Consider the following 26,247-nt stretch of genomic DNA (forward strand, 5'->3'; position numbering starts at 1 on the left):
AATATTCATATTAATTATATATTATTTATTATACGAAATACTTGCTTTGTTTACCAAATAAAGAGGATCTAATTGGATTTGCATTGTAAACATTAAATACAAGTTAAAAAGGCATTACTTTTTATTTAATATAGCCTAATAATAAGGTTTTTGATACTCCCAAAATAATTGAGCATAAATCCGCAGATTTTTACAATTCTGTGCAGAAATACCAAAATATGTCCACAGATTCGGTCTGACTCTAAACATGACGGACGTCTTATCTGTACACAATGACTGTCATTATGACGGCACTGACATGTTCATTAAGAAATGAATAAGGATTTTAAGCAATTAAGAGACTGTCTGTTTTGCTATTTGTAGCCTATGTGCTATTTTGAGAAATGCACTTACTTACAAATGTAAGACTTTTAAGTCTTTTTTTTAAACCATTGTGAATAAATTTTCAGTCTTATACAGGACTACGTGCTAAGGATGTTTTAATTGGCGTTGTCAAACTTTTCAGCCCGCGAGCCCCAAAGTAACATTGCCTGTGACTCGCGACCCCGAAATTCCTCAGAGTTGGTTATAAATAGGCTATACCAATGTTGCACACACAACAGCAGGCCTATATAAACATGAGCATATTGCCAACACAAAAAAAGTGCAACAGTCTTAACAATTATAGGCTATAATTTATATAATCCTTTATTCATTTGTTTAATTTAACATTAACCTCACCTCAATGAGCCTGGTGGACGCCATGTTTTCAGCACAAGTCTATTGGTTTAATTTTAGAGATCATCTTCAATGTTCAATTGTGGCCTGTATTTATTTTCAATTTATTTGAATATCATAAAGGAGTCAGAAAGTTTAACCTGGTGCTATAAAATCAGTCTGTGTCGTTTATAACGTACTAATCTACACAATCTATGAAAAAAATAAAGGCGAAGGTCTTTTTATTTGCATGTTGTTGCTTTTTATTATTACTATTAACTACTATTTGTATTTACTGTGGGTTATGGATAAAATATTAATTAATTAATACTATAAGATTTAATGCATTTAATTGAATTTTTTGCTGGATTAACTAGTCAGAGATCATCATAACCACAATTTAATGACCTACTAAAAATATTTCCTAAAAAGTTGCAATAAAAAAAATTTAAACTAGACTAATTTTTAAAATACAAATTTTTTTACATCATATATCATTAGGAAAAATAGCAATCTGTTAAAGTTTTAAAGTAAAATAAAAAAAAGTAGCCTACTATCATTTATTAGACAAAAAAAAAAAACAAACAAACTGGCCAGCACATTCAACTGTCCTTAGTCACAATTTGGCCATTTCAATAAAAAAATTAATTAAAACATAATAATAGTAATAATAATAATAATAATAATAATAATAATAATAATAATAATAAAACAATTATAATGAAATTCTTCAGAATTTTTCTGGTCTCTTTGATAAAAAAAAAGTACATTTGAAAATACCTGGATCTCAACAACAGCCAAAATATATACAAATTAATTTAAAAATAAACACTAACTTACATTAACTTACAACATTACAGAAAAGTCCCCTGTTTTGTTATATGCATGATTATGGCGTCTCTACCCAAGACAATGTCAGTTTTAATGTATGTCAAAACGGTCTTTGTTACTTACTCTCATTATAGGGGGGAAGTTTTTACAGCTGTGGTTTACAGCCTCATCTGTCTGCAGCCGAGACCATGATGACCTCACCTTTATCTGCTTAACTCTCCCTCACTCCTTTTTTCTTCCCCCTCCTCCTCAAGGTTTCAAGAGTCACGTATCCCCATCCATCTACTGTCTGACTCCCCTAACACATACTTAACATTCCCCAGAGATAAAGAACAAGAATGAAAATCTCATTCAAATGAGAGCAGTCAATGAAGAGCTTTATCACAGAGGTTTGAAAACAAATACAGGGGAAAAAAACTACACAGTAAGAAGCAAACACTTTAAAAAATGAGTAAACTCATTGCCTTAAAAGTAGCAAGTTGATTTTACTTACAAAATGTAAAGTCTTTCTGTTGCAACTATTAAGTTCACTTAACTTAATTTTTATAATTAGTTCATTTCCTTAATATTTTTAAGGGAATGTTTACTCAATATTTTTAAAGTAAAGTCAACTATTGTTTTACAGTGTAGTTGGAAATCATCTTTAACAGCTGTTTAAAGAATTACATCATAGGTGCCTCTAGTTAGTTGAATCATGAGAAGTCAATCATTATTATCTCAAATGTCAGTCTTATCTGAAGCTAGTCTTACCTAGCAAAGGCGAGTAAAGGAGGTTGAGACTTCTCATTTATGGCTCCTAAACTCTGGAATAGCCTTCTTGATAATGTCTGAGGCTTAGACACTCTCTCAGTGCAAAATTAAAGACCTATCTTTTTAGCAAAGCATACACTCAGTGCATCACTTTGCGGTATGATACATGAATGTGCCCCACGCAGGTTTTTGCATCTTGTTTGTATACACTATGAACAGCAGCTACGCTAATTATTCTCTTTATTCTCTATTTCCACCTGGGGATACTCATCCCGAGGCACTCAGAGACTATGCAGCACCACTGATTTGATTCAAGACGAGATGATCCCAAGGTATACATAATTCTGGACCAGGCTGTATCCTGAGCAGCTGCTGTGGTGGTCATGCAGAAGTGAAAAGCATGAGACTGATTCCTGTGACGCTCCAGGGACATACAGTTTCAGCTGCGGTCCAGCGTTCTCCAGCCTCCGGCACCTAGACTGCAGCTCTGCACAAGACGTTTGGCCAGAGGAGAAATGGTCGTGCCCAACTGAACCTGGTTTCTGATGAATATTTTGCATCTAACTCATACCTAAAGGGATAGTTCACCAAAAAAAAAAATTTTATTTACTATTTACTCACCTTCAAGTGAACTTCAAAATGGTTCCAAACCTTTATGAGTTTCTTTCCTCTGTTAAACACAAGAGAATATATTTTTAAGTAAACTGAAATCATGTAACCATCGACTTTAGTAGTAAATATAAGTTTCCAACATTTTTCAAAATATCTTCTTTTGTGTTTAACAGAAGAAAGAAACTCTTCAAGGTTTGGAACCACTTGAAGGAGAGTAAATAGTGGAGACATTTCTTTTTTGGGGGTGATCTATGCCTCATAAATGTTTGGAACTAGAAATGTAGGGAGAGTAAATTATTTAAAAAAATAAATTTTGCCTTTAACAGAAATTCCCCAGAGATGAAAAACAAGAAATTAAGTTAAATTCAAATGAGAATGATTAGCTCATGGAAGTTGTAAAAACAGAAAGAAAAAACTCTAGTAGGACGTGAACAGCCGTTTAAAGCATTACATCATAAGTGCCTCTAGTTAGACCATGAGAAGTCATCCGTCATCATCTCAAATGTCAGACTAATGTACAAAAGATTTACCAATCAAAATATTCAGTTACAGCACAATCCCATACAGAAAATCTCCATGACTCTGTGGCTGCACCTCCATAATTGTTTGTGAAATTTCTTGACTTTAAACTTTGAGGAAACCCAGAAAAGTCCAGCATGAGTCCGAGGGAAAAAAGATCTGCAGGGAGCCTCTGTGACTAAAGTCTTTGTTCACACTTTGGTGTCTCTTCATGAAAAGACAAGCTAAAGGATGAGCCACATCGAAAGGAATCCAAGATCATGTTGCTGCACAGATTCTTACTCAGGGGCGCAAACTATGGCTGTTGTATCTCTGTGAGGAATCTCTGTTCTTTGTACAACAATGTGGGACAAGTACAATTAATCTTGACGTCTAGACAAGTGACAACCTTATCTAGACCTACAATCTTTTGTTTACATGATGCTAATTTCCTTTTCTTTTTCCTTCTTTTGCACCTGCACCTGATAAAAACAATATTTTAGTACCTAAAAAAAACAAGAAGAAAAAAGTATAATAGCATTCATAAATCATGAGCTTCAAGTCATTGTGTTTGTTAAAATAAATAAATTTAAGATTCAATTAGCATGTAACTATTTATTGTACTTATATTGTATTATATTGTATTATATTATATTATATCATATTATATTATATTGTTATTATATTATATTATATTATATTATATTATATTATATTACATTCTTTTGTTATTATATTATATTATCTTGTTATTATATTATATTATATTATATTATATTATATTATATTATATTATATTATATTATATTATATTATATTATTTTGTTATTATATTATATTATATTATATTATACCATATTATATTATATTATATTATATTATATTATATTATATTATATTATATTATTAATTTTCTTTCTGGCTTAGTCCCTTTATTAATATGGGGTTGCCACAGCGGAATGAACCACCAACTTACCCAGCATGTTTTTACGCATGCAACGGATGCCCTTCCAGCTGCAACCCATCACTGGGAAACATCCATTCACACTCATGCACACACATACACTATGGACAATTTAGCTAACCCAATTCACCTATACCGCATGTCTTTGGACTTGTGGAGGAATCCGAAGGACCCAGAGGAAACCCAGGTGAACAAGGGGAGAACATGCAAAACTCCACACAGAAATCCCTACTGACCCAGCCTATATTATACTTTGTTATGTTATGTTACATTATATTATGCACTTTTACTTCAGCAAAACTAAATTTCACACAAAATAAAGTGACTACCAGCATTTAGAGATAAGGCCGATCCTAACAGGCAAGTGTTCTACAGTAGCCTGTTCCAACACACTGCACCAAACACCTGGTTTGAATCAGACGAGGGCCACAGCCAGAATGTGCAATGTTTTCCCCCCGTCGCTGCTCTGTAAACATTTAGATAATACTATGAGGCCATAAACCACTTACCACCTCTTGCATCTTCTCACCTAATGCTTATTTACCACTCAACAGATGGACAAAAAGGTGCATTTTCTGTTATACAAAATGTTTGCATGCTGCATGTATGACAAAAGGGCTGTCTGAAAAAAAGGAACAGCTGGGGAAAAATAAATGACATCATTGTTGAGAAGCAAGGCCTCAGCGAGGGCTCGACTCTGACTCTTATCTGCCCACAACTTCTTATTTTGGGAGGAAGCTTTTACAGCTTGGGTTTACAGCCCTCTCTCTCTCTCTTTCTCTCCCTCCAAATGGGGCCGTGACTGAGTATGATGACATCACCCTGTTTCTGCTCAACTCTCCCTTCCTCGCGCTTTCTCCAAGTCTGTGCAGCACGTTCTCCAGTGTTCCTGCATCTCTAAAAGTCTCTTAGTGCTTAAAAAACAATTCAGACTGCACCGACTTTCCTGACTTTACACTTGGATTTACCAAAGGAATGAACATTTAAGATGATGTTTAACAGTTTTGTGGTTTTTTGCTTCCTAATTAGATGATTCAAGCGTCAAGGGCAATGAAGAGGATCCAACCTTTCACCATCGGGACCAAGTTGTCTGTCCCATCTGAAACTAAATGTCTGGATTATGTGGGCATCATCCTTCCTGGTGCCGTTCTGGACTGCTGCGAGTTGAACGATGAATCTAATGGTTGTCCATCTACACCTGTGGAGGGGCTTTCAGATGATATTAAAGAGGAAGATGAGAGAGATTCTCCATCACCGTCAGCTTCATCGAGGTCTATCAGGAAGATTGCGATGTGTGCAAACGTAGATGGTCAGGTCGAATGCCATGTCACTGATTTTAATGGGACAATAAGTGAGAGGAACAAACCAAGCACGTCTACTGAAAAGCTGTTTCTGGTTGAGGAAAGACTGAGTGACGAGTTTGGTGAACAGCTGGAGGTGAGCAGCTTTTAATATATTCTAATTTATCTAATATATTTTATTTTTTATTTAAATGATTGAATGCTTTTATGAAACTTATTAATTCATATTTCTTTTATGACAAATATATGTTAAATTCATTATTATATATATATATATATATATTTTATAAAAAAACACATGCATTTAATATAGAAGATCATTTAATATTATTTTATTTCAATCCGTTTTTCAAAGATACATACAAGTCTATGTTTTCGAAAATATACATATTAGTTAAACTCAAAATTGTATGCAAAAAATCTGTAAATTAAATATGTTTAGACAGAAATATATAAATATATACATTCCTGTGCATATACACACACAGAGACACACATTAAAATGTGATTGTAAATGATATATTTATATACTATAAAAACATTCATATACATTTAATACACATGTACATTTAATATATAACAAAACTGATATCATATATTTTCATCAGTTTTTACAGAAATATATACTATGCACTACTATACACTATACTACTATATACATATGTCTATGTTGTCTAAAATATGAATATAATTATATAATTTAAACACAAAATTGTATGCAAGAAAATTCTGTAAAAATATTTATACACACAAATATATACGTTCACACACACTTGTATGTATACACACACACACACACACACACACACACACACTAATATATATATATATATGTATGTATGTGTGTGTGTGTGTGTGTGTGTGTGTGTGTATACACACATATATATATATATATATATATATATATATATATATATATATATATATATATATATATATATATATATATATATATATATATATATATATATATATATATATATATATATACAGTTGAAGTCAGAATTTTTAGTCCCCCTTTATTTTTTAATTTTTTAAATATTTCCTAAATTATGTTTAACAGAACAAGGAAATTTTCACAGTATGTCTGATAATATTTTTTCTTCTGGTGAAAGTCTGATTTTTTATTTCGGCAAGAATAAAAACAGTTTTTAATTGTTCAAAGCCATTTAAGGTCAAAGTTATTAGCCCCTTCAGCTTATAATCTTTTTCCGATTGTCTATAGAACATACCATCATTAAACAATAAAAGGCCTAATTACCCTAACCTGCCTAGTTAACCTAATTGACCTAGTTAAGCCTTTAAATGTCACTTTAAGCTGTATAGAAGTGTCTTAAAAATATCTAGTAAAATTTTTGTTACTGTCATCATGACAAAGATAAAATAAATCAGTTATTAGCGATGAGTTATTAAAACTATTATGTTAAGAAATGTGTTGAAGAAATCTTCTCTCCATTAAACAAAAATTGAGGAAAAAATAAACAGGGGGGCTAATAATTCTGACTTTAACTCTATGTATACATATATATGAGTAATATCACACAAGTAGCTGTGCGATATGGCTGTATTTCGGCACTGGTGGGAGGCATCCTTTAGGGTCCCATCAGTGACAATATACAGCCAAATCGCACTGCTATATACGAGTGTGATATTGTGCTTAGACAACAGTTTGGTGGCATAATCATGTATATAACAAAGAAAATCAAACACAGAGAGGCTAAAACCCCTTTTGTATGAGGAACTACTTTCTTCCGCCATTTCTTCACATCTGCAGCTGTCATCAGAACAGCAGGAACTGTTGCTCATACACCAACGTCACTTTAGAGCTAGTATTTGAATGATTCTCTAGCATAATGTCTAAAGTGATCACAAAACAGGTGATTTTGCTAACATTTTAAGATTATAAGGCTGAACGGCATGCAATGCCTTCAGACTACAGAGATTTACTAATATTTCTCTGTTGCAATCGGGAGATTACAGGATTACTATGCTATAATTACAGCACTACAACATACATATGAGAAAGATCGAAAGTCATTTACATGTTTAATAATGATTTGATCGGCTGTAGCTTAAAAAAATGCTGGTTTTCTTTTAGAGCTTATTATGTGTCTCTGTTGCCGTTTTGTGGATGAAAATCATCAACCGTCTTTGCTCAAAGACAGGCTAATGTAAGGTGGCCGTCAACGTGCTGTCTCTTGGAAAATATAAATATTTTAAAATAGGCACTATCCTATACAATCTAAACAACTACATTCTTGATTAAAAAACTCAAAAGAACATTATGTTGCCCAACAGCAGCAATATTTGTTAAACTGTAAAACGTCTTGTGCTTGTTGCTGTATGGGCGGAGTAATACACAGGGGTGAAGGGTTACGAGGCTGGACGAGTGCTGCTATTTGCAGAATATTGCACGGCTATCAGCCAATCAGATTCAAGAACCAGGCAGAACTGTTGTATAAATATATATATATGTATATATAAGCATTATCTATTCAAATATTTTCATCAGTTCTTGCAAAAATCACTAAGGTTTAAAAAATCTTCATTTGTTAAAATAATTCGCAAACATGTAACAAAAATGACGATGAAAAGTAAAAATGTAATAATAATAATAATTTCATAATTAATTTTAACAATAATAATATTAATATAACACATGCCAATTCAAAAGTCAATTTGGGTTAAACTTGAAACTTGGATTATTCATTAATTAGTTTTTTACTCTCCCTCTAGTTTAGCTAAATTGGAAAAAAAATGATTATTTTAATATATTATGATTTACATCTGTTGTTTGTTTGTTTGTTAGTTAGTTTACACACACTGACAAACAAAAACAAACCAAGTAAACAGAACTAATAAAAATAACAACAGCAATCCCATGATTTCCAAATGAAAGCCTTTTCTGTTAGCAGCTGCATCACAACATGTTTTTCACAAGCATCGCAAACCAGCAGAACTCAGCGCAGCTCCATATTTGATATTCTCTCAGTCTCTCGCTGTTTTTTATGAGCTGTTTGTTACATTGTTACAGTTCCCGTCTGCCCATGCAAACTCTCCACAAACACATTTCCCACTGCAAAACTAGAAATGAAGCTTCATGCTCCAGCGAATATAACAAGAACACATTGTCTTATTGTGAGAGGAAGAAAAAGCTGAAAAGTGTGTGGATTATTACAGTTTTGCACACTGTGCTCTTTGAGATGAGGTCATAGCCAGGCCCCTCATTACACAAGCCCACAGCACAGATGAACTGGTAATTTCCACAAAAAAATGGGAAGTGGTTCCAAACTGGATCACAGAGAAAGGATCTGAGAATATACTGATGGCACAACTACACTTACGATGCCAGATAATGGTTAAACCATTGGCTCTATTGCACTTTGTGGCTAAATAAGTGCCAAATTATTTCTCAACTTATGCTTAATTCCTCTTTTTTTGTATAAGTCGTAAAACACACTATAAATGTTGAAGGGCAAAGTGTGGTTTGCAAGCTGATAAAAGGATTTAGAAATAGATGTCTAATACATATGGCACCTATGATGAAAATCATTGTTTGTTATTTGTTTGGACATAACTGTGTGTAGGTATCGTGTGTCCACAGTCATACTGGAGTGATAGCAATGCAACAAGACTCTGGGCCGTATCATATACCCGGCACAATGCAGCGCAAGACGTGACGCAAATGTTATTTGCTAGTAACAGCAAGAGTCAATTTGACGTTTTGCACCACACTGTTTAAATAGCAAATCCTTTTTGCGCTCATATGTGTGCCTATAGGTGTTCCGGTATAAAAAGGAGGTGTGTTAAGGCGCATTGCTGGCACGTTGCTATTTTGAGGAACTAAAATAGACTGCACAATAGACCAGCTGAGAAAAAGTCTAAAGTGCAGCGCAGAGCATGTCAGTTGTGCGGCTCGCTTAAACATTGCTTAATACACACAGTATGTACAGCAATACACAAATATCTTTACAAATGAAAAAGAATTAAAGGATTAAAATATTTAAAAAATTTTATTTTCTATAAATATAAAAACCACCACTTTCATGCCTTCTTCATCTCCGGGGGCTTTTTTCAGTTTATTCATGACAACTTGCTTTTAAATAATGTTATTATTATAATTAGTAGTATTTATTAAATGCATATTTATATTTGTTTTAATAAAAACAAGCTTAGATTTGCCCACCTGCCAGGTTTTTGACCATATGGATAATGAAATGTGTGTTTGGATATAACTCAGTTTTTTTTAATCACATTTCGTTATTATTGTTAATTTATTCGTTGGAAATTAGAACTGAATTTAGAAATAGTTTCAAAACAAATCTTTGCACTTAACATCTGAAATTAATTATGTAGACTAATGCATGTCTTCAGTGGAGAGCGTACAACAGTGTTTCCTTATCCACAAAAGAGTGAATGTGAATGTAAAGGCAGAATGGAGGAGGCTCGATATCCTCTTGCTGCAGATGCTGTTTAACTGTTTTCTTAAGTATTTTGAAGAATTCAGTTTTTTCATTTATAAATTTTGCCATGTAAATTGCAAATGCGCCATGGCGTGACACATTTGACTCTTAAAGGGAATGGGAGATGAGACTCTGATTGGTTTAATCTCAAAACACACCTTTAACTCTTTAAGAGAATAAGCTGAACCCTGTTAGACCATGCACCGCGGCGCAGAGTGTGTTATCCCATCTTTAAAGTAGCAAAAGTGGATTCGGACACACCCTTAATGCTTTTGGCCCCTGCAATTTAGACTTTGCTCATAGACTGTTAAAATTGAGCCCTCTTTTTTTAAATTTCTTGATGTTAAAATAGGATCCAAATCCCTCCCATATTGAGGTCCACTGCAATGTGACATAGGAGTTCCCGAATTGATTGACAGCATATTAACATGTGCTCGTAGTAACACATAAAATCATATTAACAAGCCAGGACGTGTGCAAAGCAACTGAGTTTAAAAGATCAGTTCAGCTCTCTGTGATCATTATTCATTATCAAATGTGATCAAGAATGAGTGTTACAAGTTTGAAATGTTTTTAAAATAGTGCATGTTTGTAATGAGTTACAGTGTTTTTACATCTTTATTTTATCATTACAGCCGCGTGTCAGAACAATTATAAAAGAAGATGCTTCAATTCCAACGTGTGGACGTTAAATAAGGTTCATTTTGTACATTAACATAACGGATATCCATACAGCAGTGGATATTAATGTGTATCCTGTCACATTTGTTATGCAAAAACAGTGCAAAGTTAAATGCACGTGCTGTGTGTGTGTGTGTGTGTGTGTGTGTGTGTGTGTGTGTTTGCTATGTGTGCCTGATCTCACAAACGAAACGCAAGTATTTTGTTTTGTCAGTTTAGTGACTCATTTGTACGAATTCGTATGAGTTCAATCGTATGAAAAAGTACGATTTTAACAAGGAGGCGTGGCACCCAACCCCACCCCAAACCCCAACCGTCATTGGGTGATGAGCAAATAGTAGTAAATTGTACGAATTAGATCGTACGAATTCATACGAATTAGCCATTAAATCAAAAAGTTACGAATTGCCATGAGATTGCGTTGGTTTGTCTGTGTGTGTGTGTATGTGAACTTTGTAAAGACATTGTTTGTGACTCATCGTTGCAGAAAGGCTTGAATTAACTCCTCAACAAATATATCAAATATTAATCATTGGGAAAGTTCTTACTGTAGCATCTCTCACAAATATTAGTGAGATCTGCTTTCTTCATGTCCGTCACTGTGGTGTTTATCTGACGTAGTTGAGGCAGAGATTGAGGCACACTCTGACTGGGACTTGGGAACGGTGGGCGGGGAAATCTAGCATTAAAAGCACAGGCCACAAAAACAGCTACATTGTGTTTAGATCAGAAAATTCAATATTCTGAAAACTATCATTTGAAGTTGGATTTCATTAATGCATAACTAAATATTGAACTATGACTATTCCTCATTGTAAAGTAGGAACAATTTTATTTATATATTCATATATGGCTATATATCCGATTTCTGTATGGGATTGCTCCAGACAAATCTGCACCATAAAGCACCACGGCTAATGGATGATATCATTATTTGGAAGCACCACACCTTGCTTCAGGCTCATGTATTGTTGGTGGGCCAACAGACTTAGATCCTGCTATTATTGTGTTTTTACGCTCTAAAATACATTGTAAAAATCCCCTGGGTGTCCTAAACACAGGTGCATAAACATGAGCTGTTCACTGAGGAGATATTTGATATTGCTGAAGAAATGTTTTGGCGCGTTTTCTTGCAAGCAGTCTTTTCGGATCGATTCGGTCTTTAATCTGAGCTTCGTGTACCCAAACAAACAACATGATTTTATTGCCTAACAGCTGAGAAAGTCCAAAAGAACCAGAACTTGGCATGGAAGTCGAATTAGTTGCTGGAATATAAATGATGTAAGGCCTTTTGGAAGATTTACAAGATGAGAAATGGTCTGTTGGTCAAAAGCATGAGGTCACTGGCGCAAAGTAAAAATAAAAATGGGGAAGATATCTTTTTTTCTAAAAAGGCTAGTAGATTTTATAATTAGATACATCGCAAAGGAAAGGAACATGCTGAATTAAACATGGAGATTTTATAAAGAAAGTCTGAAATAGTATTTTCCTGTAAAATGTACTACTGTAATGTGAAGTGGACGCTGACAACAGGGGTGAGAATTAGGTATGGGATGATAACCGTTTTCTAGGTATATCACGGTTTGGAAAAGTCAAGGTTTTAAAACTAAATTTTCTTTAAAGCCGTTCCTAAGGTATGTGTAATATTTTTTGTTTACATTTTTAATTTTTTTTTAGGACACAGTATCTTCAGCAGAAAAGATATCCAAAGATGCCGTTTTAAATGGTAAAGAAATCTGTGTTTTTGAAACAAATGAAGACAGCAGAAGTCAATGATTCATTCAAATTGTTTAGCCTAATATGTTTACTGCTACAAAATGTTATAAATCTTTCAAAAAATAAAATATATTGTGTTCAAAGGGGAAAAGGTTTTTGTTTTTATCCCAAACATTTAAAAAGAATACATTTCAGAGCAGTAATCACAATAACGTGATACCGTGAAACCATCAGAACCTTATTCCTAGTGAGGATCAAAACGCAGGTTTTATTACGCAGAGAATGGTCAGGCAAGCAGCAGTCAACACAGGAGGAAACAAATAAAGGCAATCCAGAATCGTAGTCAATAAGCAGGTCACAGGTGGATGATCAAAGGCAGCAGACATGAATAAACAAACAAAACAAAACAAAGCAAAGATGGGTACACGGCAAGACTAGGCAAGGGAAACACGCCATAGTGTTCACAGTAACGTACAACCAGACTCAGCAATGAGAGTGTCCAAGTGAGCCATATATATGTGTGTGTAATCAGTCCATGAGCAGCATCAACTGTGGGAGTGTAATCAATGAAGACTTGGAGCACGTGTGTGTGTGTGTTGCATGACTGCATCTTGTAGTCCATATACCAGCAGATTTGTAGTTCTCCAGCTATCTTGCATGGCTTAGATTGCTGGTGACTGTGACAACTACAGTCATATTTGATTATTTGATTTATTTACAAAAACCGTAAATGTTAAATAATTGACATCATTTATATATATATATATATATATATATATATATATATATATATATATATACACATATTTATATATATATATATATATATAATTTCTGTTTGACCGAGACAAGATTTTTTCTACACATTTCTAAACATAATAGTTTTAATAACTCATTTCTAATAACTGATTTATTTAATCTTTATTTAATTTCTTATATATATATAAGTGTGTATGTGTGTACAGTATGTATATAGATAGATAGATGGATAGATAGATAGATAGATAGATAGATAGATAGATAGATAGATAGATAGATAGATAGATAGATAGATAGATAGATAGATAGATAGATAGATAGATAGATAGATAGATAGATAGATAGATAGATAGTCTTTGTATTTCAAAATTTCACATTTGTGTGTAAATTAAAATAATTGCCAGTTAATTGTGAGAAGTTTTGCCAATTTTCTAAGTGTATTTACCACTTCTTTAAGTTGACCTGCAGTGAGAATTGTTTCTAAACAAGCTTTCCTCAGTGCAGTTTTTAATATTTATATTCCATTGCAGTCTGATCCATGGGCTAAAGGAAGGAAAATAAGGAACCTGCATTACGATTACAGCATGTCCGCCTTCCCACACGATCAACCCGAGGACACGGCTCACAGCCAGAGAAGAGACCTCAAAGACATTGAGAACTCTCTCATCCAGCTGACGGCGAGCCTGGACTTGATGCAGGTTAAATGCATTGTAAAGATACTTCTGTTTTGTTTATTAATGTGTCTAGAAGAACCATTACCTCATGTACACTTAATGCATCCTCCTGTGCCAGGAGGAACCAGAAAGACCTCTACCGAAAAACACAGATGCTGTAGATTTAGGATTGGAAACATTTCGTAAAAGGCAAACCCCGAGAGACCACACAGACAAATCGTAAGATTTCATTTAGCACTATGGAGTATTGAGCATTATTACACTTTTTTTAATGATACAAAATGTTTGGTTTTTCTGCAGGTGGCTGAAGTTGAGGTCACTACTAAGGGACTATCATCAAGATCTCATGTTGGCTCTAGATGTCTCTTCGTTTTACCAACAAGCTGACAGCATCATTGGTGCCATTAACTACAAGGTAAAAAGGTTGTCGTTCCTCAGACTTGTTGCACAGGCTGGTGATGATTCTCCATAAACCAATAGCATTCATCAGCACGTCTAGCTCCACCTGTTTGGTACCATACTGTTTTGCTAAGAACCATTATCAAAGGGGCTGAAAAAAATTGGTAGGATATGGTTTGCTATTTTAGTATACTGTAAACCGCTGCAGTTAAATTTACAGTGTCACTGGCGATTTTTACAGTATTACTGTAAAACAGCACACTTGTAATTGTTAATTTACAGTGCACTTGTAAATTTTACAGTATAACTGGCAACCAAAACCAATAATACTGTAAATTTTATGGCAATTTATTGCAGTGTACTTCTGACAATGGAAACGGTTAAGTTACTTGTTCATCTTCATCATTTTTAAAGTGGCATTTAGAGAACAGTCTTTATACTTCATCATTTTGACAAAAGTCCTTATTCAGGATTATCTTCTCTGCAGAGGAGCTGTGTATTGGCAGGCGAGATCCAAAAATGCGGCAAAGAGATGAGAGAAATTGCTTGTCAGATCAACGTAAGTCAAGTTATTAGATGAAATACTGTCTCCTTGTGTAATTGAGAACATGAAAACATGTGATCCTGACAAAATCACTTGTTTTTTAGATGCATGATTCCTCACTGAAGCAAAAAGTAGCTTGTTGTATTAGTCGGGCAAGTTTTTCTCTCTCACAACTGTAGCAAATGAACTCCAAATGAATGTTGTCATTTCCTTCTTCCCTGACCCCACCCCTCCCTGGACAACTCTCTTTCCAGATGCTGAATGAGTGCGCGTCTCGCCTGTCAACTCTCCACCCAACCCTGGCCAGAAGAGTTACATGCAAACAGGCAGAGGTGAAGGAGAACTGGGCACTTCTCCAGGAGTTTCTCTGGTAAACGAGAGTCTCCTTACTCTCATTGTCTTCATGTAAACACGAAAAACAATAGTAAACAAAAACTTGGGAACTGTGGTCTCATATTTGAAGCTTGGAATAGTAAATGACATCATTCCAAAATGCAATCCGTGAATGTCATGCAGGAGTCGACTTGACATGTGGCTTTGTGATGTAATGTTATGGTCCTATATTTTGATACTGAGTCTTAGACCACGAACGGTACAAATTGTATTGATGTTGTTGCTACAAATTTAATTCCAAACTTATCTGAGTTGTGTAATTCTAATTTTGGCCCATTAAGAGATTTACACCATAAATTTCCATGTAATTGCTGTGATTTGGTTTCTAACACATTGAATTGATTATGGTGGTTTGAGAAAGCCTACTGTTATACTACAACAACTTATTCTTCTTTTCCTGTCTTCTTCTTAGACTATGTTAAGAACGCATGTCCTCATAGATCGTTCATACTACAACCACTAAACTAATTCCCAACCTCCAAACTATACTGAATTAAGTTGCTATATCTTTTCCAACTGATCCGATTTACGGTTTTGCGGTTAACTGACCCGGAAATTTGAATTTCCATTGGACCATACTTTGTGACCTCATAATTTTGCGCCAGACCTTCATACAGACTCAAGGTTACGCTCATTTACCTCAGACTACCAATCTACCAATCACTGATGACCTTTCAACTTACTAGCCACACGCTAGCAACAACTTACAGAACCTTAGTAACTGTCCCATAGACTTTTTTGTAAAAAACTGCCATTGAGTTTACATTGGGCATACTAACAACATAATAATCATACTAGCAACATGCTAATTAATTCTATCAACGTTCTACAACATGTTAAATTCATACTATAAACATACTAGCAACATACTAATTGATACTAAATTCATGCCAACAACATGCTAGTTTATACTAGCAACACACTAATTTATACAAGAACCATATTAATAATTTATGTTAGCAACTGCCAAACAACCACTCTGAACATCTTAGCAACTGCCTAGCAACACCTTAGCAACCACTCAGAAACTTTTGCAACCACCTAGCAACACCTTAGTAACCATCTATAACACCCTAGCAACCGCCTAGCAATGCCTTAGTAACCATCTAGAACAGGGGTTTCCAAACTTTTCTGGCCGCGACCCCCAAAATGACAATGCCAGTGAGTCGCGACCCCCAATATACTCTGAGGTGGTTATAAATACAGAAACCTTGCATGCAATGGCGCACACACACCAATGGACCCAAGTCCATTCAGTCTTCTTTTAATTTTTTTAATGTATGAGAGCTGGAAATGGGCCACAAAGTTTAACCGGGTGTTATGAAATCTGCTGCATCTGACGCTATTGCTGTGTCTTTAATACAATGTAATTACCCCAGGGGTTGCAATCCAATAGAAGTAGTAACTATAAGCTACTATAGTAACTATATATGGTATAAACAACAATTTTTTTTTCTCTTCAGAAGGTTATGGATAAAATATGGTAATTCTTATGGTTTAATAAAAATAAATAGATATTTGGAAACCACCAGGCGACCCCCCTTCATTGTCCTGCGACCCCTCGGGGGGTCCCGACCCCCACTTTGAGAACCATTGATCTAGAACACCCAATCAACCGCCTAGTAACGTATTAGCAACCACCCAAAATACCATAGCAACATCTTAGCAACCGCCTAGCAACCACTCAGAACACCTTAGCAACCGCTTAGCAACCACCTAGCAATGCCTTAGCAACCACTCAAAACACCATAGCAACAGCCTGGCAACACCTAAGCAACCACCTAGCAATTACTCAGAATCCATTCGCAACACCTTAGCAACCACTTAGCAACACCTTAGCAACGACCAAAAACACCTTAGCAACCACCAAACAACACCTTAGCAACCTTTCAGAACCCCTTAGCAACCACCTCACAACGCCTTAACAACCACTAAGAACACCCTAACAACCACCTAACAAATACTCAGAATCCCTTAGCAACACCCTAGCAACCCCCTAGCAACACCTTACCAATGACCAAAAACACCTTAGCAGCTGCCTAGCAACCACTCAGAACCCCTTAGCAACTGCATAGCAATGCAATCACAGAAAACACCTGAGCAACGCCTTAACAATTACTCAGTTACTATAGTAACCACCTAGCAACAATGAACCGTCAACTTATTCAGCATATGTTTTACACGGTTACCCTTCCAGCTGCAACCCAGCATTGGGAAACATCCATACACACTCATTCACGACCAGTTTAGCTTACCCATATCTGTTATAGCACGTCTTTGGACTGTGGGGGAAACCGGAGCATCTGGAGGAAACCCACACAAACACGGGGAGAAAATGCAAACTCCACACAAAAATGCCAACTGACCCAGCCGAGGCTCGAACCAGCGACTTTTTTCGCTTTGAGGCGATCATGTTACCCACTGCGCCATAGCCCAAACTTATCACAAACTACTTCAATTATTTAAGCTTTAAAGCTACTTCAAACTTTCAGACGAGCTTTAGTTTTCTAGTTTGAAATATGTGCTAGTTTATGCAGTATGTTTCTTTTTAAAGTGTGCTTCTGTTTTAAGTATCCTGCTGGACAAATATCACTTAGAGCTTACAAAAATATTTGTGCACCAGAGTGATTTTGAGATTATTTTCCTACTTAACCATGCATGTCTGGTTAAAACCCCGCCAGCACCATTAAAGGAAGCTGTAATTAGTGGCTGAGATTACGTCACCCCTTTCTAAACATCACATTGGATCATGGCTGTTATCACAGATCAGTCAACAGCTTTAGATGCAGAATTCCACAAATACCCAAACCGTCATGGAAACTAAGATTGGAAACCTGGTGACCTTTGTTCAATAGTATGACTTCTGTAAGTGTTATATACAGCAGGAGAACTGAGTGACAGCCCAGAAACGATTGAGAAAGAAAAGGTGAACATTTAAGGTGTAGCCTCACTTCTGGTGCAGATGGTGAGAAATAGCTCATATGTATGGTATGAAGATATGATAGGAGACAGGTACTCTGTGAAAACGCAGCTGGAAGAATGTGCCCCTACTGAGAAAGGAACTGAACAAAAATACTTGTCTGAAAGTTGGTCATAAATATTAAAAAAACATAAAATCAGCAACAAATTCCAACTAAAGGCTTAAATATACTTACAAAATTATGTGAACGTTAGGATATACTTGTGGGTCAAGAGCCTGATTTTTCTAAAACCCTCCCTAAGCTCAAACATGTACTTTGAATCTATTTACACTACTGAGTTTGTCCACAAGGTGTCAACATCGAATCTATTCTGTTGTTTCTTAGCTGCGGTTCGTACAATGAAGCTGGATTAGCTGGCTAGCCAGTTTAGTTTCAGCTTAGTTTGCACCAATCGTGGGTAACATGAAACAGCTTAACTTTAATCACGATTTGTTGTCATGGTATTTTGGAGCTGTTGAGCTGAGCTGAGCTACACTCATGTGTCCTAAAACCAAAGATGTGTGCCAATTTAACTTAATCTTAACTGGCTAGCCAGCTAATGCAGCTTCATGGTACTGTCTCCAAAAATTGGATTATTATTATTTTTATTTTTTTTTTCTTATGATTTAAATGGCCAAGGAAAGTTGAATGGTCTGGCCAGTTTGTTATTATTATATTAAATGCAAAGTTAAAATAGTATGGTAAGCAATTTGACAAAATAGTTGGAAATATTTTTGGTACAACAAAAAGAGTGGTCATGATTACCATCTGACAAGATAATCCAGCAAAAATTAGTTCTTAAAATGTCACTGAAACGCAATATTCATATCTCATAATTAAATAGAAAAGGAGACAAATAACTGCATAAAGATTACGTTTTTCAGAAACAAAATGAATAAAAACAATCCACTACATTTGGCTCTGCTTGTATCTGAGGGCAGCCACAGTCTCTCACATAATAGCATGGAAAAGCACAGCCAATCAAAATGTCCATACATGTTTTGGGGGTGAGCGTACTAGGTTAATGTTGACAGCATGATTTTTTATAGTGGATTACATTATTAGTGGGGTCATTTCTATGGTGGGTGGATATTGGTAGGGACACGTCACCTCCATCTACCATAAATCTTCGGCCCTGCTATATGAGTACTGTGAACTTACAACATTTAAGTTGAAGTAATGAGGTATTTCATATTTTTTAGTTCTTAGTTACTGCCTTGATATTAGAAAATATGAGCTAGGCATTGTGCATGACAGCTGCCAAAGTGAGATATGAGCTATTTAGGAGATCTTGTATGTACATATAGGGCTTATATGTGGATATAAAGAAGCAAAACAGAAGACCTATATGGCCTGTATATGCACATAAATGCACCTCAATTCTGCCTATATATGTGGCATATATACACATATATGCAGGTTATATATTGTCAAACATGTGCATATATACTGCAAAGGGTTCGTAAATGCGCATATATCCTCATATAGGTTCTTTCCATGTAGGAATGCTTTTATAAAGTGTCTATGATTCAAGATTACTTAATTAACAATAAAATATAGAACTTACACCACACATATATCACATATGAATATATTTGTGTAATTGGGTTTAACATGCAGCAGCCTATGTTGATGCCACTAAATGTTATAAGTGGAAAATAATCTCATTATCTCAGAATAACCTTTTTTGTATCATTCTGTTCCTGCAAACATTAGCTATTTAAAAAAAAAATCTAGCCAGCAAGCCATGTTGTCTATGTCGACAGAGCCAGTTACATTCCTTTTTGTCTCTCTCAACAAGTCCTCTATCGCTAGCTCTGCAAACACACCTTTCCTGAAACTATGAGCTAACCACACAAGAGGGAGATGACATCATTGCTCGTACATCCTGCCAAGAGTAATATCTTCGCAACTCAAAACAATCACTGAGAAAATTCATCCAGTATTACATAACCAACAGAGATATGGTGTTGGTGTTCTGTGCATGTTTTTATATTTTCAGTCTGCAAGTTGTTATAGTTAAAGATTTACAGTCGTGACTCTTACGGTCTGAAATGATGATGAAAATCATGATATGCTTGAACTGTTTGAAGAGTAATGATGCCTCAGTGGTGCCATTAGAGGTAACGCTTTGTTCTGCTTCACAGGAACCAGAAGACAGATGTGTCTTCCAAACGCCCGTCAACTTTACCCGCTGATCCTTTAACCACATGCCCTGACTCACAGAGCTTTGCTAGAAATGAGGGTCACGGCGTAATGGGAAAAGACGTCAAAGAGGAGCAAAACCGTCTCCGAGGATTTGAGGTTCGTCTCCAGAAATTTCTGTTAGCATGTGATTATAAATGACCACTACAGACCACAAAGAAAAGACAATTGGTCTGAGATTTCTCTTTGGTGAGACAGTCTTTTACACTGAGGCTTTAAACTTATCTAAAGTGATAGATAACCTTCTTTAGACAGTTATATTGCTTTGGTTTTTAGTTGCGAAGTTAAGAAGAAGAAGAAGAAATTAAAAGTTAAAAACATGACTGCAAATCGGTGGAAATGTAAATGACCTTCCTTAAATCCAATAAAATACCCTTAGTTATAAGTAGTCATATTATGATTTCTGTAGAAGCCTGTTTTTGCCTCAGAGTCAGTGCCGGCCCGTAGGGTTGAGGGGCCGTAGGAATCAGCACCTCGAAGTCCGAGGCTATGGTGCTTCTCCGAAAAAAGGTGGTTTGCCATCTCCAGGTTGGAGGAAAGTCCTTACCCCAGGTGGAGGAGTTCAAGTATCTTGGGGTTTTGTTCCTGAGTGAGGGAAGGATGGAATGTGAGATTGACAGGCGGATTGGTGCAGCAGCAGCGGTAATGCGGTTGATGTACCAGTCCGTTGTGGTAAAGGAGCTGAGCAGAAAGGCAAAGCTCTCGAGTTACCAGTCAGTCTACATCCCTACTCTCACCAATGGTCATGATCTGTGGGCCAGGACTGAAAGGACAAGATCTCAGATAAAAGCGGCCAAAATTAGTTTCCTTCGAAGAGTGGCAGGGCGCACCCTTATAGACAGGGTGACGAGCTCTGCCACCAGAGAGGAGCTCGGGGTAGAGCCACTGCTCCTCCATATCGAGAGAAGTCAGCTGAGGTGGCTCGGGCATCTGTTTCGGATGCCTCCAGGACGCCTACCTAGGGAGGTGTTCCAGTCATGTCCCACCGGGAGAAGGCCTCGAGTAAGACCCAGGACACGCTGAAGGGACTATGACTCTCGGCTGGCCTAGGAACGCCTCAGGATCTCCACGGAGGAGCTGGAGGGAGTGTCTGGGGAGAGGGAAGTGTGGGGTTCTCTCCTAAGACTTATGCCCCCGCGACCCGGCCCTGGAGAAGTAAATAAGAAAATAATGATGAATTTGCCAGAAAACACTCATTTAAACAATAAAGTATAAAAGTATAACAAATTAAACTTGAATCAAATGCATTTTTGTAAATAAATAGCATACAAATATATGCATAACTATTTAGAAACGCAGGAGACAATTTAGCTTGTTTTTACACAAAGATTTACACAAACAAAACTTTGCATTGGATGTTGCACAGTGGGTAAGATTCGATTCGCAGGGTAAATTATTGGGAGAGATAATTGTGATAGATAAGGGTGTTGCGTGATGTGTGTGAAAAACGGAGGGTAGCGTAGAGTGGAGGGCGTGGGGGTGTCTGGTGCAGGATGTATGTGAAGAGTGGTGGTGGGGGGGGGTGATAGGGGTTGGCTTGTCTTATATTTGCACTACTAAATAATGTATTATGCATAGCAGAACATACCTTTACTTTGAGCTTGCTTTTCTTCCTCTGCTTTTCTTTTCCTCCTTTTTCGGCTCTGGAAAGATTCCGTTTGGTTTTACGCCATTTAATTTTAAATTAAAATTCAATTAAGATCGATTAAAAATGGCAACAACACTTGTGACGTTATATTACTTAAGACTTTAAGACTTTTTTTGGCTTTATATCCAACGTGAGCAATTATAACTGTGAGCACAGATATGTGGAATCTGTAGGAATATGTTACGTCATTCTAGTTCCCCCAATAGCTGATCGCGGGCGGTGTTATGCAAAATAGAGTTTTGTCCTGCGTAGTATTTGTCTAATATTTTTTAGCTTTTATCCATACTGCAGTTGTCCATTTATTATCGCTTTCAGCTATTTTTCATGTATGAATTATACAGAGCTATTCTTGTAATAAAATGTGGAGGTTATTTTTTTTCTCACTCTCGTTGTGAATTGTTTCGCGTTTAATGGGGTTTGTGCATTGCGCAGTGTGCACTGACAATTATTCAAATGTTCACACTTACAGTAAATATAATATAAAAGCAGTGACCACCTATATTGCCTGTTGGATGTACTGCACTGTTTTATTAGTAAAATAACAATATAGGCTATGATGATACTGAGATGTTTTAAAGGGGACCTATTTTACCCCTTTTTGTGTCTGTAAAGGTTCAGATCAAAATACACATCAGATTATTTATTATATCTTTTTAAATCTTGGTAGTTTGCGCTGTTAGGACATTGGAGCTGTTTTTGTTGCCTGTGCTTTTAATGCAAATGAGCTAGTTCTCCCCGCCCACTGTTACCACATGCATGTCAGAGCCAGATCTTTCTGATCAGCGTAGCCTTCACCTGCTGTGTATCACATAGTTAAACAGCACAGTGACAGACAAGAATGAAGCAAATCTCCCTTACTACTGTAATAACTTTCCCAATGGTTGTTTGATATATTTGTTGTGAAGTTAATTCAAGCCTTTCTGCAATGATAAGTCACGCACAATGTAGTTATAAAGTTACTGTGTACAAATACACACACACACACGCATGCACGCACGCACACACGCACACACACACACATCTTCAGCTTTGCACTGTTTTTGCACGGCAAATGTATCCACTGCTGTAAGGACATCCGTTATGTTAATGTACAAAATAAAGTTGACGTCATCACAAATCGACATCAACAATGATGGACAGTTACTCAAATTAAGGAAGCAAATGATCAGAATTTGTTTGAAAATTGGCAAAAAAACATTTCCTTTAGTGAATGAACTTGCACAGATTAATTGCTCACTTAAAAATATAACCAATGTGCGCTAGCAAAATAAACATTGCTATTTTGATTTCACACATACTTTCACCATCTTGTTTTGTAATTAGTGTTTTTTCAAAATAAAAGCCACCCAATGTGTCTGTGGTATTCTGAATTATGTATTATTAAATGCAATTATTCCTGATTGTGTATTTCTGCAGTGCTCTCAAGGTCTGTGGGCTCATGGGACGTGGAGTCCAGTCGAGGAATGCTCTGAAGGCAGTCGAGGCTCATTGTCAGAGAGCAGCTGTTCCAAGCTGGACCATATCTCTGAAAAACAAGATACGAAGAGGTACAATTAGTGTTTCATTTCACAGTGAAATCTGAGGATGACTGATGAAGCAAATGATCTGTAAATTTGTGATGTCATTTCATACAGTGAATTTTAAGATGCAGTTGTTGAGTAATGTTTGATTAACTGCTATTGTTTTCCCAGCTGTATCAGCCAGATGGCTCAGACAAGCTCTCAAGAATTTCTCATACCCGATAAGGAGTTGACAGCATCCACTGGAATGGTAATATACAGATTTCTCATAACAATACAATGAAGCCATATATATACGTGATCTCACTTCTCTCTTTTTGTACTATGTTGAAAATCAAATATAGAATGAAGAGCATGACTGCTCAAAGTCAACACAAGACCACAAGATAGAGGAGCTCCTAAGCCAGGTAGAGGTCCTCTGGGATGCTCTGCAAAAGAAATATGGAGATAACAATGAGAACGAACCAGCGAATAAAGAACAAACTGGATTTAAAGCCGCACATATGGTTTCAGAACTCACACTTTCTAACCATCCCCCGGAAAATGAAGAGGAAGGCGGTTCAGGAATGCTTGAGAAGTTTCTCGAACTTCTGGATCCCAGTGGTTATCACAAAATGAGTCAGGTTAACAAAACCTTATACTGTAGTTTTAAGAACATGTATTGATTTTATACGAGAACATGTAAATCAGAAAAGTAACATTCTTACCGCCCGTAACAACAAATACAGGAGCACTTACATTGTTGTGAATCTGCTTTGTGGTTTAGGGCGTTCCTGAACTCTTGCATAGGGAAGAAATGGCTGAGGCTGCAGAAATGGCAGTAGATATATCCAGCCATCAGACTGATCAAGAAGGCTTCCAGAAACAAGACCAGACCACTGATGAGCTACAAACATTGGTAAACTATTCATTTTACTTATTTTACCTAATAATACAGACCTACAAAATTAAAACGTAAACAAAATACATCATGTTTTTTTTGCCATTGAATTTTGTCTAATTGCAACTCTGTCTATTGGTTGTCATCTTTTCTCATGCAATATATACAAAGTAAATACTTTTTTTGTGTCGTCACTTGTCACTTTATGTACACTGGAAGCTTTAAATTCCTTGCGTGTGTAAAGCACACTTGGCAATAAAACCAATTCTGATTCTGATTGTTATTAAATCAAATCATGTGGCATTTGATTTTAAGGGTTATTGTGTTACAAAATATATTTCATATATTTTAAATATTTCCCAGTGATGGGTTGCAGCTGGAAGGGCATCCACTATGTAAAACATATGGTGGATAAGTTGGCGGTACATTCCGCTGTGGCGACCCCAGAATAATAAAGGGACTAAGCCGAAGAAAAATGAATAAATGAATGGATAAATGAATGAATGATATTTTAAATATGTAAAATAATAAATCAGAAAATGCAGTATAAGAATCAGATATACAGTGCACAGCATAATTGTGTTCCGCCCTTTTTGAAATTGAATATTTTACTGTATCCATTTCTCAGTGAATATAGGCAATGTGTTGTGGTGCATTTGAACAAAACAGATATATTTATTAAAATAATATTTTAGTGACCAAACATATTTAGAAATTAAAAGATAATACAGTTAAATTCAAGCAAAATATTGCAAAAATACAAAATTTCTACTAAATTTTACAATTTTGTTTTGCTTCTCTTGATTTTTCTATAACATAAATTTGAATGTACTAGTTTTTGGACCATTACTATTTTGTTAGATTTCCTCCAGATTTGGCTTCAGTACTGACTAATGTAATGTATATGCACAAATATAATATGGGGGGGGGGGGGGGGGGGGTATATATGTATATATAGGTATATATGCTGAGCACTGTAACACACATTGATTTTACTCCTAATATTCACAGACAAGTTTAAGTTAGATTTACTGGTACAGAATGGAACACTGTGCTCTTTATATTTGTTTGCTTTCCAACTTATCTTAGAATTACAGGTGGCAAGTTTAAATCCCATGTAATTAAATAATTTTAGGTCGGTAGGAACAGTGGCTATTTGAATGCATTCCACCATTAAAATATACACAGTACACTACAGTACTACCACAGTCAGCCGAATGCAGGTTCTACAAAACCTCTGGACGTAATCAAGCTCAAATGTTAGCATCGACAACAAAAAGCACATCTTATTACCAGGGCTGATCAGTCTTTTGTGGCTACTTGTTGTCTTTATATATCCAACAATAGATCAATCTTTCCTCAGCTATCTACTCTAACACTGCGGATAAACCAGCACGTCTGTCGCTGTGCAGAGCTCAGTATGGACATCCTGGACACAGAAACAGATATGGCTATGCTTTGCGACTCTGAAATCAGTGGTCTGGAGGGGCTACAGGAGCAGCAGGATGACCTAGAGGTCAGACAATGAGAACATGAATTTGCTAACTGAATGTAAATACTGTAAACGACTATTTAAAAGACCTCAGTATTTAAACTTTGACTGCAATAGTTAAAGATGGACCATGCTTCTTAAGAACATAGGTTGCTAAAATTAAACAGAGTTAAATTATTCATAAGGGATTTGTTGGTTAGATTTGATCCAATCTGCACTTTGCAATAAATTGAATTATCCTCCCTTTCCACTATTTTCCAC

The 26,247-nt window shown here is 36.0% G+C and overlaps 1 protein-coding gene across 4 annotated transcripts in view; it reads left to right on the forward strand.

Annotated features, from left to right (window-relative positions):
• The first annotated feature begins 5,193 nt into the window (after window positions 1-5,193).
• Window positions 5,194-26,247, forward strand: part of si:dkey-238i5.2 — a 35,728-nt gene continuing 14,674 nt past the window's right edge. For 2 of the 4 annotated variants that reach the window (XR_012387221.1, XM_003199503.6), the window contains exons 1-12: window positions 5,194-5,788; window positions 13,802-13,969; window positions 14,064-14,164; window positions 14,246-14,360; window positions 14,832-14,903; window positions 15,143-15,258; window positions 20,389-20,545; window positions 23,511-23,641; window positions 23,786-23,864; window positions 23,959-24,237; window positions 24,381-24,512; window positions 25,858-26,010. Coding sequence is in view for 2 of the 4 variants with exons in the window: in XM_003199503.6 (XP_003199551.2) it covers window positions 5,381-5,788; window positions 13,802-13,969; window positions 14,064-14,164; window positions 14,246-14,360; window positions 14,832-14,903; window positions 15,143-15,258; window positions 20,389-20,545; window positions 23,511-23,641; window positions 23,786-23,864; window positions 23,959-24,237; window positions 24,381-24,512; window positions 25,858-26,010 (1,911 nt within the window). In the remaining 2 variants the exon portion in view is untranslated. Of the gene's footprint in view, window positions 5,789-13,801; window positions 13,970-14,063; window positions 14,165-14,245; window positions 14,361-14,831; window positions 14,904-15,142; window positions 15,259-20,388; window positions 20,546-23,510; window positions 23,642-23,785; window positions 23,865-23,958; window positions 24,238-24,380; window positions 24,513-25,857; window positions 26,011-26,247 lie in introns of those variants that run through there. The other 2 variants (XR_012387222.1, XM_073916907.1) reach the window with 2 other exon arrangements.

Source organism: Danio rerio, chromosome 11 (assembly GCF_049306965.1).
Source record: "Danio rerio strain Tuebingen ecotype United States chromosome 11, GRCz12tu, whole genome shotgun sequence".
Taxonomy (NCBI): Eukaryota; Metazoa; Chordata; class Actinopteri; order Cypriniformes; family Danionidae; genus Danio; species Danio rerio.